General features: G+C 39.1%; 1 protein-coding gene across 1 annotated transcript; it reads right to left on the bottom strand.

The window, feature by feature from the left end:
- Positions 1-3,301: 3,301 nt before the first annotated feature.
- IFT57 (intraflagellar transport 57) lies at positions 3,302-16,427 on the bottom strand. The gene is made up of 11 exons (XM_068180830.1): positions 16,222-16,427; positions 14,713-14,875; positions 13,518-13,636; positions 12,534-12,624; positions 10,536-10,604; positions 9,850-9,972; positions 7,711-7,782; positions 6,978-7,109; positions 6,012-6,074; positions 4,286-4,352; positions 3,302-3,744 (listed from the first exon to the last, which is right to left on the bottom strand). Exons 1-11 carry the CDS (start codon positions 16,398-16,400, stop codon positions 3,566-3,568), a joined length of 1,257 nt encoding a protein of 418 aa, XP_068036931.1. The 5' UTR covers positions 16,401-16,427; the 3' UTR covers positions 3,302-3,565.
- Between the last annotated feature and the right edge of the window lie 891 nt (positions 16,428-17,318).

Here is a 17,318-nt window from a genome sequence, read left to right as displayed (position 1 = left end):
TGTGTGCACAGGCCTGTGCGCATGCACGTGTAGCTGCCTTGTGGGAGTACACTGCAGCATTGACATCCCTGCACAGGCACGCGGCCAGCGTGGCAGCACAGCATCAACCAACTCCTTCGTTTTCCAATTAACATTTGTCAAACTTGGAGAGAAGCCCAGGATGCAAAATTTGGATGCAAAATTCAAAGAACACAGAAGCTGGAAATGTTCACACACAGGCTCTTCATTTATGCTTAGTTTTTTTTATAAGTCATGCATAGAGGACTTACTTGCTCTTACTGTAACTCACAATTTGCAATACTAATAATTTTTTTCTATGTCATAGTGAACAGTAGAGCTGTACTCCAAAAAATGGCAAAGTTTAACAGTAGGTGTACATAAAGGTTTTCCCTTTTAAGAAAAAATTTTCCCTGAAGTTCCTCTTTTGGGTGGGTGAAGAGAAGGCCTTTAACGCCATCAGCAGACAGGAATGAGAACATTTGGACCAGATCTGGGAGTTCTTTATAACAGTGGTTTCTCAAACTCACGTGAACTCATTCAGCTTCCTGCATAGCACTCAGCAATGCAAGTTCAGATGATTAACCTGACTCAGTGCTGAAACGAATTCTCGGCATATGCTTGAGAGGCACTTTTAAACTCTTGTGATTTCCATGTTAAGTTGCCAACTCTATAGAAGGTTCTCTGTGAGAACCAGCCCTTTGCACTTTTTATCAGCACAGCAATTCATGCTATCTGCTGACATTAGAAGAGAATGGGGAGTGGGGTATTATATTCATTAAAGTAAAAAGATAATGCATGTAATCACTCAGGTATCCTAAATGGCCTATAAACCTCTAATAGAGTACCTAGCACTACTTCCAGGTCCCAGCAGGGCACTTACATCCTAGCCTAGACAAAAGACAGTGAAATAAGACATTGGGTCATGTCATGAGGTTCAGAGGTATTTCAGAGCTGAAGAAACCCTAAGTAGTAATATGCTGCAAGTGTTCCTTTCCTGGAACTTTGAGGAGTACATGCAAGAGCATGAGCTGGCTACTGATGAACCTTCCTCAACATGTTTCCAAAAGCCAAGTGTCAGCTCATACTAGGGCCACATACAAGACTGAACTATTGCAGTCCTCATGGCAAGGACAATACCCATGGCTTCTCTAACCAAAGTGAGAAAATGAAGCTCATTCTTTCTCTCTCTGCACGATTTCTGGGTCTGTCTACAGCCAGCTGCTACTTGGCTTCTAGGTAAAATCTGAAAATGATACTTTGCATCCATGCTGATGTTCCAGAGAACTGAAAATGTTAAGAGACCTTGGAACAGGACAGCTGTATACAAAACTTAACTCTTGTGAATAGTCCTTTCCTAAATCCTTTCCAGATGAAAACAGACTCTTTCATAGAACAGCTTTATGTGCATTCTACTAACTTAGAGACATCTTTGTTTTGTTGGTCTTTCATTCTGACACTGCATTAGTTAATGAGCAGTGCAGGAAGGAATGTGAACCAAGTGATTTAATTTTAATGTGGCTTCTGCTTCCTGCACTGATTCAGCAGTGGACTAATTACACAGATCTTTGCTTCTCTAGAAGGGCCTTTCAGGATGCTTGTGACAGGCCTCACTGCTCTCCTCTACTTTTAAGGAAGATGGTGTGGCCACTTGCTGGATCAGTAAGGCTGCTTTCAAAGCAGGGTCAAGTACTTTTACTGTCTCAAGGGGCAAATGCCACTCTTTGCCAGATGACAATTAAAGGCCATGTATCACTGATACCAGTGATAACAACAGAAATGTTCTACTTAAATGAAAGCAGTTGCAGACAGTACCTTTAAAAATAATGTAAATAAATTCCCGATAATTAGCATGCTATTTTAAAAATTACTTTGGCACAAAGGAGGCTTTTCTTCCAGAGATTTTCATCACATTAGAGGGTTTTTGGCCATGCTTGTCTTAACAGATTCACTTCTAATAGAATAAGAGGCTCAGTTCATAAGGAAAGGTTTTTGATTAATCATGTTTGTTGTATTAGCATGAAGGAGTTTTTTTGAGGAAAGTGTTTACATAAACAACATTTATACAACACAACACTGCAATCCAAAAGCATCAGTGAGCTGCTTTGCAGGCGATGCAAAAGGGAGTTGCTTTATCTTAAGCTGAAGTACAGCCACTGTTGAAGTAAATATGCAGTAGCAACAGCACCTAACAAAGGGAACATGAATAATAACTTTTCTAATTTCAGCTGAATGTGGGAGGATCTAGGTAGGAAGCAAAAGGAGCTGGAAACCAATTTCCAGTGTGATTCACAGAGATTTTCAGCAGTGGCTTGCACAGGTAAATTGTAATACTTGACATTTACAGATAGCTTTTCACTTATTAAAATCCAGTAGGTTTAGGGCTTTTTTTTTGGCAAATTAAATACTGAAGCTCAACAAATTTATACTGGCTCATAGTACTGACTCTATCAAGTATCTTGACTTTCAGACATAGAACTGGTTCACTAATTCTGCAACATACTGCTCACATTTAAGTGAGAGAAATTATTTGCCAGATGAATGGAATACCCCGCAGAAGTTCAGCAAGGATTTTAATGCCACTGAAATTGTACTAATATCATTCATGGCTCATGAACAACCAGAACCAAAAGGATGTACTAGTACTTTAATAAGGTTATTTCTTTGCTTCATACTCCTTCATTACCACTAACAGCTAAAATCACTCCCTTCCTACACATTAACTAAGACAAAGCAAGCTTCCTGTTGCCATTACATTCCCAAACCCTTCCTCCTACGTTTTTCTTCTTGTTCTATATTACTCAAATAGATTTGACAACATTTTTCTTTCACAGAAATCAAAAGTGGGTGTTCTGACACAAGAACAGAAAACAAGAATAATCCAAATTATGTCCAAAGAGCTCTTCTAAATACTATAAATGAAAGCAGCATTTGACCCAATGCTAATATGAAGTGATTCTGAAAAAGTGATGGGACATGGAAAAAAATTAGAAAGCCAAGAGTGATTTCCAAACAATAGTTTTCACCTTCTTTGGTCTTACATAGATTTTTATATTGTTGCTGATATTAGAGGAGTCTTGCAGCTGATACCAGTTTTGACCCAGCCTGTTAGAAGGGGTACTGCTGTATTATTTCAGTACCATCAGTTAAATACCTTATCTAAAGGTATGTGAGTGGCAATGACAAACATTTTACCTTCCTTTCAAGTCCTTTGCAAGCAATTTCCTTTCAGCGCTGCAGAGTATCAAGATTACAGGCTGTCAGCATCATTCTACATAACATTCTCCAAAGAAAAAGAGACATCTTCACTAACAAGAATTTATTAGTATATTTGGAAGAGATATGCAGTAAATCTTTACAGCTCAACACTAAACATTGACTCCCTCTTAAGTCTAAAGTGTGTATGTTACTTCTTAAAAAAGTACATCTTCTAACAAGCATCTTGTTCAAAAGGAACAGGAAAAAAGAACGTCCCCCTACCACAACATAAACAAAACCTCTGAACTCACAAAAAAAAGAAATGGTAGAAAACTGCATTTTGGGCAAACCAAGTCAGGTCCAACCAATTTTAATAGGCACCTACTGTGGCTTCTGGAATCACTGTTGCATGCATATCCCTAGTCATATTGGATTTCTCTTTCAGCTTTGACTGGAGTAATGTGTGTTCCATCACACCAATATGTATGTCCATCTGAATGGTTTCTTGCCTCAATTTTGTTAAGGCCTGTTTAATCTTCACTAGAGGAGCTGTCCAAAAAAAAGATAAACAGTACAACTATGTCAGCCATTTAACACAAAAGCACTGTTTGCTGTAATTCACTCCTTAAAATGGAAGAGTTGAATGAACAAAAGGGTGTTCTACTCTAAAGACATGATTGTACTGATACATCATTTTTAATATGCAAAACACGTTAAAGACAGAAATAGGCAATGACAGTTTTGCTGTCTTCTTGACATCTAAGAGCTTCATAAAATTGTGCATCAACATTGAGACAGGTTTTTCAATGATGTGTTTTGCTCAGCTGAAAGCCTTATCCCCTCAGCTGACTTGAGGTTTGGTAGAGAACTGAAGACACCTTCAAGCAGGGTGTGAAAATCTTACCTGTAAAAAGCTATTAAAATATTCTGTGCCTTACATTTTGTTTCTAATCCCTCCCTTCCCACTCATATGATGCTGCTGCATCATCTTGCTCCTAGTAATTGCTCTTACTCTTATTTTAATGAAGTACATATCATGAAATTGTCACCAAGAAAAAGGGAGTGTTTTCTGAAGCACAAATGTACTTACCACCATCAGTCATACTGCTTCCTTTCTCTTCTGTTTCCTGCTTTACTTTCTCTAATGCTTCTGTAATCTTAAAAGAGATTTTTTTCTTAATTAAACTAGATGAATATCAAAATAAAAAAGTCTCTGCTGAATAACTGCTTTTATTTAAAAAATTAACTAAACCATCTTCTTATATAAAGAGCAACGATTTTTCAAACATTCAGAAATTTTTAATTTAACTAAAATAATGTTGTAAAAATTTACAGAAAAAGGATAATAATTTGACCAAACACCATGGTGTTACTGAAAATCTGTGCATCCCCAATAAAAACAGCAATCTAAGTGTTTCAGTGTGATGCTGGATGGAAGAACAAAGGAACCAATATCCCTACAGATCAAAATTCATCAAATAACCATGCCCACTGCCCTTCCAGAAGCATCAGGACTTCGGCATGTTACACTGGAAAGCTGAGAAACAGTGCTGCAGCAAAAGAAGGGGCAGCAGTCCAGCCTGCTGGCACTGGCACAGGTACAGGTACATGTTTAAAGAACAAAAGTGTATTTCAGCAGTGTCCAGCAACCAGTTTGCCTTTGTAGACAATGGAAAAAATAAAATATTTGATTCTTAAGCATAGCCAAGGTAATAATTCAGTATTCTTGTCAATAATGTGAAAATAGCCCTTCATTAAGGCTTCAATAAGCCTTTTCAGCAACAAAAAGGAATCATTGCTGCATTGTTACTGAATACATGCAGCAGTAAAGATATTGCTGGGTGGGCTGAGGTCTGACTGCACGCCTGAAAACAGATCAGTACTAATATCCAATGTGTCTGGTTTACCTCAGACATGTGCCACTGCACCTATGTAGTTTGAAGGATGCCAGCTAGTAACATATTCACCATTACTTATCAGTCAATCAGCTCCCAAAGCACACACTGTAAATCTGAAGTAATCAGTATGTTTTTCCAACTTACTTCCTTGAGAGTGAAATAGAAAGCAGCTCTAATTCTGCAGAATTCACACACTGCGAAATCTTTGCTAGAAAACTCACATTAAACTGCTGTATTACCTATTGCAGCTGCACTCTAGGTCCCTTCCAACTCAACTGTCCTAAAACATCTCAAACTTGTTGTACAATTTCTAACACATTCTTTTTGTATGACCTATTTTATGTAACTATTCCTGAGACTTCATTGTCTAATAAGTAAAGCTGGTCTCTAAAACCCAAACAGAGCCATTGCAAAAATATGTGAATTGCATAAAGAGTTGAAATATTTGGAAATCGGGCTGTAATTCTAAATGAAATGCCATGAAACAGTCAACATGGTGAGGCAGTTAGGAAATAGGAGATATAAGATAATTTGATGTATGGAAAAAATTATTATTTAGTCAAATATTGCTTTTAAGTGCCTGGAAGATAGAAATTTCAAACTGTTAATTTTAACTAAAAATAAGAGTTAAGCTTTTCTTCCAAAGAATTTATGGACATGATTTATTAATCCCTCATAATTCTAGGACACAGGTCATAAAATACAGAACATTTACCTTCATTTACAAACTGAGGTAATATTTCATTAGTTAAAAATCAGTGGCAGCCTGGATTTAAAATTTAGGGACTGGACTAGATCGCCTACCCCAAACAAAGAATAACCTTTAACATGGGAACAAATCAGAGAGAGCTGGTTTCATTAAACTGTAACCACTAAATGCCAACTCTGAAGACTGTTTTAAAGTAAGATGTGTTTTACCTCAGAAAGCACTCTAATCCTTTCAGTTACTCTTCCACTTCCCTCCTGGTACTTCTCTTTAGCCTGGAAAAAAAACATGTCTTGGCTGTAATGACAGAGTTGAACAGATGTATACAGATAGCTCAGAGAAAACTTCAATACTTGCTCTCATATGTTTCAATTCCAGAAACTCTCCAACAAAGCCCCAATGAGGTTTACAAATGAGGACAGGCTTGAAAGAGCCCTGCAATGATTATCATTCAAAAATGTAAAGCAGTAAATAGTCCAAATACACACTTGACAAGAACTATGCTTTCTAATAATTTACATGAGGAAATAAACATGAGGAAAATCTGCCATAATGCAGAAAGCATTGAATACTGATATCTAGAATAATACTTCATCAACAGGAAATTACTATCTCAAAGATACCTTAACAACAAACCAAACAGAAGGTGCAGAGGTCAAATTCTGTCAGTATTGCTGTCAGCATGGCCACAACCAGGAGGGCTTGCCAAAAGGCAGACTATAATTCCTCCTAAATAGGGGATCAAAAAGCTTCTCAGACAGCACTCTATTGGCATAAAAACTAAATGAAGCAAAGAAGTAATCAGAGTGCTTTGTGCACCTTAGCACCAGTACTCAATCTAAGGGATGAATGTTGGACTGAGACTGTAGTTTTTCCACTCCTGACAGATGCGTGAACTTCACAAGGAAAGCAGAACTAGCAATTTTGTAGCTGCTCAAGACTGGCAACAGCTATACATAATACTCAGGCAAAACCATCTATTTTCCCCTGCAGAACAGTTGAATAAAAATTGCTAGTTTAGCTTAGAAAGAATATAATTTGACAGTCAATCAACATTTCCCCTGCTTTATATCCAACAGCAGAATTCATAGATGGCTCAGTCCATGTCATCTTTCCCTCTACTCTCACTTAACAACAAGTTAATACTGGAGAAGGCAACAACAAAAGATCAGCAGTACCTCACTCAGCAAGGCTTGTGCTGAACGGTATTCTTGAACCAAGTGCTCCAACTGATTGTTGATGTACTTTTCCCTGCTATGGATCTTTTCCAGTGTTCTGCTGATTTCCTTATGGAGTTTATTGAGGTAACCCTAGAAAATCACATTCTGTGGGTTGACAGTATACAGACACTGTGCAAAGAGTATCAAAATGATGGTGTAGTTAAGAAAGGCTATGGAAGCCTACAGACAGAGAGAAAAATAGTACAGAAATACTGTGTTTAGCCAACAAAAAATTATTCCCCATGTGTTCTGGTTTGCCCACCTCCAAAACATATATTTCAGTCTTTACTGCTTCATCGCTCTCCCCTCCTCAATTAATTACAAATGTCAATGTCAGTAAGTTACTCTAGCAACAGTATTTGAGAGTATTTGGGAGGTTTTAACAGCACCTTCAGACGGTATTATTCTATTTTGTCCTTTGTAGTCAGGATGCACTTATGGTAATGCATTCATTACTAGACCCTGATAGCCCTGTTAATCCTCACCCATACAATTCTTTCCCAGAAGATATTTTGCCATCAGCACTGTCCTTAATGATCATTGTCATATCTTTCCCTTTTTAATTTTACAGCAATAGCACAAATAAATTGAAGTAAAAAAAAGATCCATTTAGTTCTTAATGCTTATCAAATAGAAGAGAAAATAAAACTGCTGACAGATTAGTAAAATATTCTGTACATACAAGACATACCCTAGTTTCTTTCAAAGAAGACTCAATTCCATCCTTATGCTGATGCATTTGATCTACATGAATCCTCCAATCCTAAAAAAGACATCACAAATTAAAACACAGGTAAATAAAACTTTTGTCGTCCTCTGGTTACAAAACAATGGCGGGTAGGCAAAGCAGGGTCAGTTCTCTTTTATACTATTGCCATGTATCATCCTGCCACTGCCATGTTCATAGCCAGCGGCACTGGCTTAATGTGACACAATTTATAAATCTCCTAAATGTCACATGTGACACTCAGATCCATAAACAAACACTGACATCCTCACTGACACCATAGCAGCTATGCATTTTAGAGTCTGATCTTCATGGAACTATTTCTGCTAGAAACCACTCTGGGCACAAATACTAAAAATATTGATTGTAGCTGAACTAGATCAGCTTATTCTTAGCCAAAATGACTGCTTTTGATGCCCAACACCAACCAATTCTGTACTATCTGTTCTTTCCTTTCTATTTCAGTCCTTACTGTTACCAGGAGAAGAATGGAAAGAAAAAGAGGCAGAAATACCAAAACTTGGTTTTGGTAACGGGATACAATTAGAAGGGGGAAAATTATTTCCAGCTTCAAGATCATAGGAAACATACATGGACCCAGGGGTGGGGGCTGAGAAAAGGTGCTGTGAATTGGCCCTGCACACCAGTCAGGGCCAATTTTCACACTAGAAAAAATGTGCTTACGTTGTGTTTCATGTTTTCAGGAAACACATGATCTCTAGTTGGTCTGGTAACAATTGCTCACAATTTGTCAAACTTTGGAGTTTAAATAAAAACAACAGGCACACAACCCACCCCCACTTCTGTCCAGGACTTTACAGTAAGTTCTAGTTTCTAGTGCCATTGATTAAACCATTAATATTCTCCTGGCACCATGTTTACATGCACAGCTTAGGAAACAGAGTATGTTTTCTGGCACAATGGAAAAAGGCCAAACACTTCAATTATTTCTGAAAAAAGCTAGAAGAAGAAGAATCCTCTTTTTATGTTCATTTTGACATATTCCTTAAGGCAAAGAGATGGTGCATTAAGCTGGAAGCTAGTAAACCTCAGATCCTACAGTGGCTTTAATTTTTCATCTATGTCTTTATTAAGTTTTAATTCCTCGCTGTGAGACTCAAGCATCATGTTCACTGCAACAGATGGGCTTGCTGAGTATCACAGCAGAGTGGTTCAAGCCAGGCAATTCGTCTCACAGAAAAATGCAGTACTGGTGTAAGACAGGCAAGCAGCTCAGCAGACAGTTGAAGGTTTCCCCTATTTTTGGCAAGATAATTATCTTTCATTGTATTCATGTATATGCATTGTATTGTTGTATCAGTGGTGCATATTGCTCCAACATCCCAACTACCTGGGTCACTGCAAATGAACAATTTCAATACTGCACTGATTTGTGTGTGCTACACAAGCTCCTGGAAAGAATGCTTGTGGCAATGCCAGGAGCAGGCCCTAGGTTTGGACTTGCCAAAGGTGCCTTCTAAGCTGCTGATTCTAGACTCCTTGAAATAGACTGTTGAGAGAAATACACAGTTCTAAGATATGATGAATTTCATCCTGAGATGGTTAGCAGGATATGGTGAGCAAAAGCAGTTGAAGAAGTGCTCACTTCTTTTCACTAAATACAAGGAGAGTTCAGGATGACTAGACCAGGGTCTACTTGATTGTTATATAAAGTTTATCAAGAGGAATTCCATACAATCAGCCTTTCATGGGGCTGAAAAATGGAAGAGTTGAAAGGTAAGATCATCAGCTGTCCTCCAAGAAGATGCTTTAATAGTTGTTAAACTGCAGATATAATTTTTTAGAAGTGTGAATACATTGGAAATGTCAGAGGACTGAAAAAAATCCTCACTGAATTAATATATAGAAATAAGGTGCCTTCTAAGCAGCAGAAAAAAAAAATAATGTTGAAAAAACACCTTACTGAAAATTACTGCTTCTAGGGTCAAAGTAACTGACAAAGGTTCAGACAAGGTAGCACTGGAGAGCCCATTACTCACAGGTCTTTGCATGACAAGACAACTGCAAACAGAAAGTAAACAGCATCAACTGAAATCACATTTTAATCATTATGTGTACATAGCCAAATCCATTCTTCCATACCTTATTGTCAGTCCTGACTGTGACTTTCAGCTGTGGAAGCACACGTTCCACTTCCAGATTCCACTCTGCTGCATCTGTTGTGGACTGTAAAATATCTTCCTGCTTTGCAGTGTCATTCATGTTCTGTGTAAAAATCACAAAGTTTATACACAAAATATCACTGTTATGCACAGTGAGAACTGTTAGAAATCACTATAATGGTTTGCAGTGTTAATATTAGAAAAATATTTATATCCAGAATGATCTAGACTACAGATGAAACAGATTTCTTTAGTGGCTTTCTTTGAGTTCATAAAGATTTGGAATTAAAGTAAGTATATCTTCTCATCATACTTAAAACTGAAGACAATTAAATGTATATATTAAGAAATTATAATACATTTCAGAAATGGTGTATGTATGTGGGATTAAAATGTATTCATGAAATTAATACCATGTTTCTCTAGAAGTCTCTGCAAAAAAATTCTTGCAAATGTTCCCAGCAGCCCTTCAGCAATATCAGTTTAGAAACTGGCTGCACATTGTTCTTTCAAAATGATATTAATATATAATATCAGATTCATTTCAGATGGGGTTTTTTCCAAGTAAAGACTATACAAGGATTTTTAGATTTAAATCCAACAGACACAAATTGCTGCTACAGACGTAAAAATTTCTCATGAGAGGACTAATGGGTAACAACTTACTGATCTGTATGTTTGTGCCTTTAAAACATTCAGGTCAATATAATTTTCTTCACTGTCTGACTCTTCTTCCTTAAGAGAAGTTTCAAAGCAAGACATCAGTAAGTATTGCACAATCTTTCTCCATAATTTTATTTTCCAGGAGAACAAACCAAGGAGTATTAAGTTCCATATTTCTGAACAAAACAAGACATGGAGAATTTATGATCTGGAGCTTATGAAGAGACATAATACCTGGGACAAGCTGAAAAATCAAAGCTACTCCACATTTCCTTCAGAGTGCCACAGTATTACAAAAATAAACCAACTAACCAACAAAACCCAAACCCTAAACCTAAAGCCTCTGACATCAAATGGCCCATTATCAATAGTTGTATGGTAGTTGTATATTTTTATGTATTTCTTAAAGCTCTACCTTAAAAATAAAGCCCCATCAAAACAAAAACCAAAACACAAAACCAGACCTCAACACAGTTTTCATTCAAGATGTTGTTTGCACTACTATTTGGAGTTACAGAATGATGCCACATCTTAAGTGTGCAGAATAACACACCTGAAATTGAGGCAATTGATTTTTTCTTGCCCATGAGACCACACGCCCTGTACACGTACCCTATAAATCTGTTACAGTCTCAAAATTCCCTAGTTCCGTACCTGTGATAAGCTGAGAGCCCATCACCTGTAATGATGCTTTTTCTGTGCATTAACCTTCACTTACCTATACTGTATTTCATCTGCCATTTTACCACCCAGAACTTCACCCTTATACACCTTGTCCCCTCTTGACTGTCTTTTCCACCAAAGTGAAATTTTATCATCCGCCTCCTTTCTACAGAAATCACAAAAGCTGCAATAACACAGGTCTTAGGGTAAAATCCTTCAAGACTCAGTGAAAACCTTGGAGCTTATTTCTCTTTCCTCTACTTTACCCAGTTTTTAACTAACAGAGACCACTATTTTCTTCTGGGATGTCTGACCCCGAGTTCCCTGAATACTTGAAGGAAGTTAAGACTAGATTTAGACTATCTTTTGCTAAATAGACAATATATATTTGTGCAGCATTTAAAAGAACATACCACCAGAAGAAGACTGGTTATCAGAACTGAGAAACCAAACTGTGCAGATTTCCTTGCACACCCAGCCTCACTGCCTACTGCTGGCCACCTAATACAGGCTATCCCTGATTTACAGAACTAGGCTGTCTCTGTCAGCCTCATCATTTTTATTCAGAAGAATCAAAACCAAAGAACAATCAATGAACCTCATCATTAACATTGAATTGCTGGAAATACTGCTAAATTCAATTATGGATACAGCTAATATCAATATACTGGCAGCTACAATGGACTGGGCAAAAAAAATTACATTGGCATGTAATTAATCCCTGTAGAATGACTAGAGGCTCTAAAAAGTGAGTATCCCTTTGGTATGAACTGCCTGGTAATGTAATACCTAGTATAGGAATAACACTTCAGTGGTCTTATTAACACATGTACATTCCACAGACCTAAAAGAATACATTACTTATGAAAATCATGGCCTAGGACAATAATTGAGAACAAACCAATAGGTTCTTTGAAGGATTTCAACTGTGCTTTAGTTAACTGTTTCATCCCCACTTCCTAGTTTAAGCAGCTTAGACCTTAACAAGATACAGAAAAAAGCAGACAGCTGTTTTCCTATTTTAAACCTTTAGTTTAACATCAACTATAGATTTATCAGTAGAAAAGAAACAATTCTGAATCTCCATGGTTTTAATGCATAGTTAGATTCCACTGCACATAAGAACATACACTCTGTCTTGAAGAGTTAATCTTATCTGAAAAGCAACAAAAAACCCTACAGAGAATCTGACAATGCAGGAGTAGAGCTGCAGAAAAAAAACTTGAACAGCTAATTGAAAAGGCTTCTTAAACAAAGCCAAACATAATGAATAGTGAATAAAAATTTCCTCAGAGCTGACCAATAGTAATATAATCAAAACCAACCAAATAAACCTACTGCAACATCCTCTTCCAATTTACTAAGTGTTAATTCTGCATCATCTTCTGTTATTTCTTCTTCTTCTGGCTCTTCTGTTGGGTATGCTGGCCTGAAATTAATTCAAAGAACAGCAGAGCTTTTAAACACAATAAATTGTAAATATCTCTGCAAACAAAACATTTCATGAGAAAAATGGATGACATGGAACATACCTAGATAGAGATTAGTGTTTCATAACTTAAATAAATATATATTCTGCCTTGAAAGTCATGTTCATCTTGGACTGTCTTGAAAGTAAAGGCAGTACAGCACATTCACACTACAAAGTCATCTAGGAAGTAAATTTTGGGGTTTTTCTATATTTGTCTAAGCTCTTAAAATTCAAGTGCAAGTCACTATGGGCAAATTTGCAGCCTACAGTGGAATTAGTGTACTAATATTAGTAAAATATTTCCAAGGTAGAAATTACTTTGCTATATCCATTTCAAAACCCTTTGGAGGAAAAGAATGAAATAAAGAACACTTTTAAAGACATTTTCATATACTTGAGATTATCTGTCATCTAATTTGTGCTAAAATTTCCTTCAGATTAAATAAAATTGCTCCAGTCTACTTGCAACATGATCATACTCTGCATAACTCTAGGAATTTACTATTGATTGATAGAACCTAAAAGGACATGACATGTTTCAACTCAAATATCAGATTAACAAGGAGTTATGTGTAGGGAAATAACAAAAAAAAAAAAAAAGTCATCAGTTAAACCTTAATTAGCTAAGTCTATAACGGTCCAAACTCAGCCTTGCTGGCAACAGGCCAGTTGTGTGAAACTGCATTAGGAATTACTTGGTCACACTGCTTCAAGCCTACTTGAATTTTCCATCTCATGAAATGTCAAGTAAAATGTTTTCAGTCAGTCCCATGTTTTATTTTACCACTACAACTTACATCTGTTTGCTGGAAAACAACACATATGGGACGATGCTTAGAAGTGTACTGTACCTTTTCCAGCTAAACCCAGTGTTTTTCAAGGCTTCTTCAGCTAAACAATCAAGAACATAGTACACTTGCTCTCCGCAGCCTGTCTTTAATTTTGAGGGAGGAAAATCCACAGGCCTTCCCTAAAATAAAGAGACAGGCTGTTTACTAATGGCCTAACAACCCAAATTTCCTCAAAGGGAGATAAGTTTTGCACACTAAAACCAAGAGCCTTGTGTATGAGATTTTATTAATGACAATTTACATTCTTCTCCTATGCAGCTCCAGTGAGGCAATAGAAGGAAAAGCAGATGAAGCCAAGGAACACATGCAGTGTAGAAATCTTTAACCACATATTAAGAGCATACTTCCAGGTAGCAGAAGAGGCAAAAGCCACAAGGGATCTGGATGGTCAAGCACACGATTGACACCGCAAGGTAAGAACAGCTACAGAGAGACTCAAGTATTGAGACTTAACCTCCAAGTTTTCAACAGTGTCCTGCTTGCTCCAGATTTTACTTATAAAATATTTTAATTTATTGCTGTCATGCAGAATAAAAGTAGTAGTTTGATATAGTTTAACGCCTTTAGAGAACAGTGTCCTTAACATCATTCACAGCTGCACCAGAGGATAATCTTCCATAAGATCATACTTCTTGTCAGTTGTTATAGTCTCCTGACCTTTAGAGTTTGGCTTTTTTCCTTCCTTTTTTTTTTTTTTTATTAAAAAAAAAAAAGTCTCAGTAGTTCCTGGCAGTTGGTATAACCTTTTACTCTCTACCAAAAAAAACAAAACAAAAAAAAAAAAACAAACAAAAAAAAAAAAAAAAACTATTCTAAACCACTTCCTACACTACAAATTAAGTCATTGACTTTGGCCACAGCAGGATCACAAGCTGTGTAAACCTGCCAGATGAAATCTCTGAAAATTATGCTACTATATATGAGCAACATATGTAGCTCTACAAGAGGTACAGAACAAAACTAACTGGAATAATTTATAAGACCATTTTTGTAGTGCTAAAAAATTTAGCCAGTAGGTACAGCCTATGTAAACTTCCAATTAACTAAGTAACATAGTACAAACTTACAGCTAGGAAAAGTCTGTCCAGTCCTTGGGACCAGACCCAGCAGGAGAACAGTGTGTGACTGCTGTTATTTCTGAAGGGAATGCAGGCGTTTGCAACACAGTTGGGAAGAGAGCCCATGTGACACTCACAAAGGACCGCAGCTCTGAGAGCACATTTGAAATCACGGCATTGGGGTCATCATGCTCCTGCGGCTGCTCGAAAGGATGTCCCGCTTTGCTGATCAGCCAAGTGGCGAGCGTGCAGAACATGAAGAACTGCTCACCAGGATTGGTGGGCAGCGCAAAGTAGTGCCTGTTTAAAAGGGGGCCAAATGGTATATATTGTGAGTTTCTGGAGCTCTTACAACATTATAGGTAAGCACAGGCTACAGAGCAGTTTCTTTACCCAGTTTCCTCAATGAGCAACCCATCTGAACTAAATTCAGGATGCCTAGTTTCACACATAACTACAGCAGACCAAGTTTTATACACCTTTGACTAAGTTATTAGTCAACACCAGACTTGGCTGCCAAGTTCCCCAATCACCTCTCCTTCACACTTTCCTCAAGAAATGCAGGAAGATGGTATTCCTACATCTGCAAAGTCAGCTCAGATCAGGAGCATGTTTTGAAGTGATCATTCCACCTGTTCTTACCTACTGTGCTTTGGGTTGCTTTGGAGAGCAATGAAAACTGATCTGACTTGGATCACACCAAATTCAAATATGTGGTCCTAACAAGAAATCAATACATAAAACCAGACCACCCCACAAAGTATAAATTACATGCACACTGATACACTGGGAACTTCTGGAAATGCTTCTCTTTACCAACACAGCTACTCACTAAGGTACACAATAAGTCTGCTGTCCTGCTCCAAACATACCAATGGTTCAACAGCAGGCTAGAACTAATTTACAGTCACGGTGCTCATACTTGTACCTCCTTCCCAAAAAGGGAGTAACTTGAACCCCCTTACCAAACTGTTGCTTGTTAGAAGAAGCTTAATTCTGTGACAGCCTGCAATGGAGCCTGGCTGAAAGTGACAAATGGGTTTAAAAGTTATTTGGGCAGGTGGATATTGGGAGCACATTGGTCCTGTTTCCCAGGCTTCCTGTCTCCACCATAATTTAAAAGAAAGACATAAAAAATATTACATATGAAACAAATATGTACTGGATATGAAACCCCAGCCTTACCAAAAACGGGTCCAAGACCCTCTTTGTAAAGGGTTAAAGGGTCAAAAAATATACACATCCCACGAATAGCTGTCCTGAATTCAAGATATTTAGAGTTACTTTGAACAACTTGGAATTTAGGCAGAACAATTTTCTGCGAAATATGTAGAATTTAGGTAGAATTACTTTTTGCACAGGTACCCTGGCATGCAGATACCCAGTACCTGCCGGGAGCAGGGAAGGTCAAGGGACTATCACTTATCGCATCTCAGCCTTTCGCGGGGCCTCGCGTTTTGAAAGCTTCCAGCTCACACGGGAAGCTTTGCAACTGGCTGATTGTCCCTTGAGCCAGGCATCCTGCCATGCAGGCCCTGCCTTCCTTCGCTAGGCTCTGACGGCTCGGAGGGATTCCGTCCCGCCGCTCCCCGCCCGCAGCCACACCAGCGCCCTCAGACCGAGGAGGAGGCGCGGGTCAGAAGCACCTGGATAGAGGCCGCATGTTGTGGCGCCGCAGCGCGTCCTCCTCGTAGCTCAGCAGTTTCAGCTTGTCCAGCAGGTCCTCCATGAGCACGAACATGTGAAAAGCCGCGCCGGGACCGCGCTCCGCCGGCACCTCCTCGCTCCGCTCCCCGCACCGGCCCGGAGCGCCCTCTTCCGCCATCTTGACTCGTAACCACAGCGACAGGGGCGGGCCGGCACGGCGTGTGAGGCTCGCTCGGGGCGGTGCCGGCGAGGACCCACCGCCAACCCGCGCGGAGCAAAGTTTTCACCTTTCAGCTGCTGAGGCACTTGACGGGAGCCGGTTAATCTTTAAACTTTTCTCTCTTCGCGAAGACAAGTTTCGGAACGCCTCGCTCCCGGCAGGTGCGGAGCGGGCAGCGGCTGTAGCTCACGGGCTGAGGTGCGGTGCTCTGCAGCCGGCGGCGCGGAGAAGTGAGTCTCGGCAGCCGAGAGCTGTAGCATTACCCGCGGGTGCCGGCTGGAAGCGCCCTGGGGCGGGGTGGGGAAGGCAGCGGATGGGAAAGATCCGTCTCCCGGGAATGTGCTTGGCACTGGTGAAGCCCCTCGAGCGCTTTGTCCTTCTCTGGACACCTCACTACCAGACAGGCTTTGAGGCCTGGAGCATGTCCAGAGAAGGGCAGCGGAGCTGGTGAAGGGTGTGAAGTGCAGTTCCCATGAGGAGCCGCTCAGGAAAGACCTTGCCAGTCTTTACAGCTTCCTAAAGGAAGTTGTAGCCAGGTGAGGGTTGGTCTTTTCTCCCAGTTAACTAGTAACAGAACAAGAGGACATAGACTCAAGATTGGATATTGGGAGGAATTTCCCCACTGAAGGGGTTTTCAAGCATTGCAATGAGCTGCCCAGGTACATCACCATTCCTGAAAGCGTTCAAGAAACGACTGGACATGTCACTTAATGCCATGATCTAGTTGAGGAGTTCATCAGTCAGAGGTTGGACTCAGTGATCTCAGAGGTCTTTTCCAACCAAAATGTCTACTCGTAGCACCAGCCAAGGTATTTGAAGGGACACACCCCTCCTTGCCACTTCTTCCTGCATTTTGTTTGGGTTTTTTTGTAAGCC

Source organism: Anomalospiza imberbis, chromosome 2 (genome assembly GCF_031753505.1).
Source record: "Anomalospiza imberbis isolate Cuckoo-Finch-1a 21T00152 chromosome 2, ASM3175350v1, whole genome shotgun sequence".
Lineage (NCBI taxonomy): Eukaryota > Metazoa > Chordata > Aves > Passeriformes > Viduidae > Anomalospiza > Anomalospiza imberbis.
This window is presented reverse-complemented; position numbering and strand designations above follow the sequence as displayed.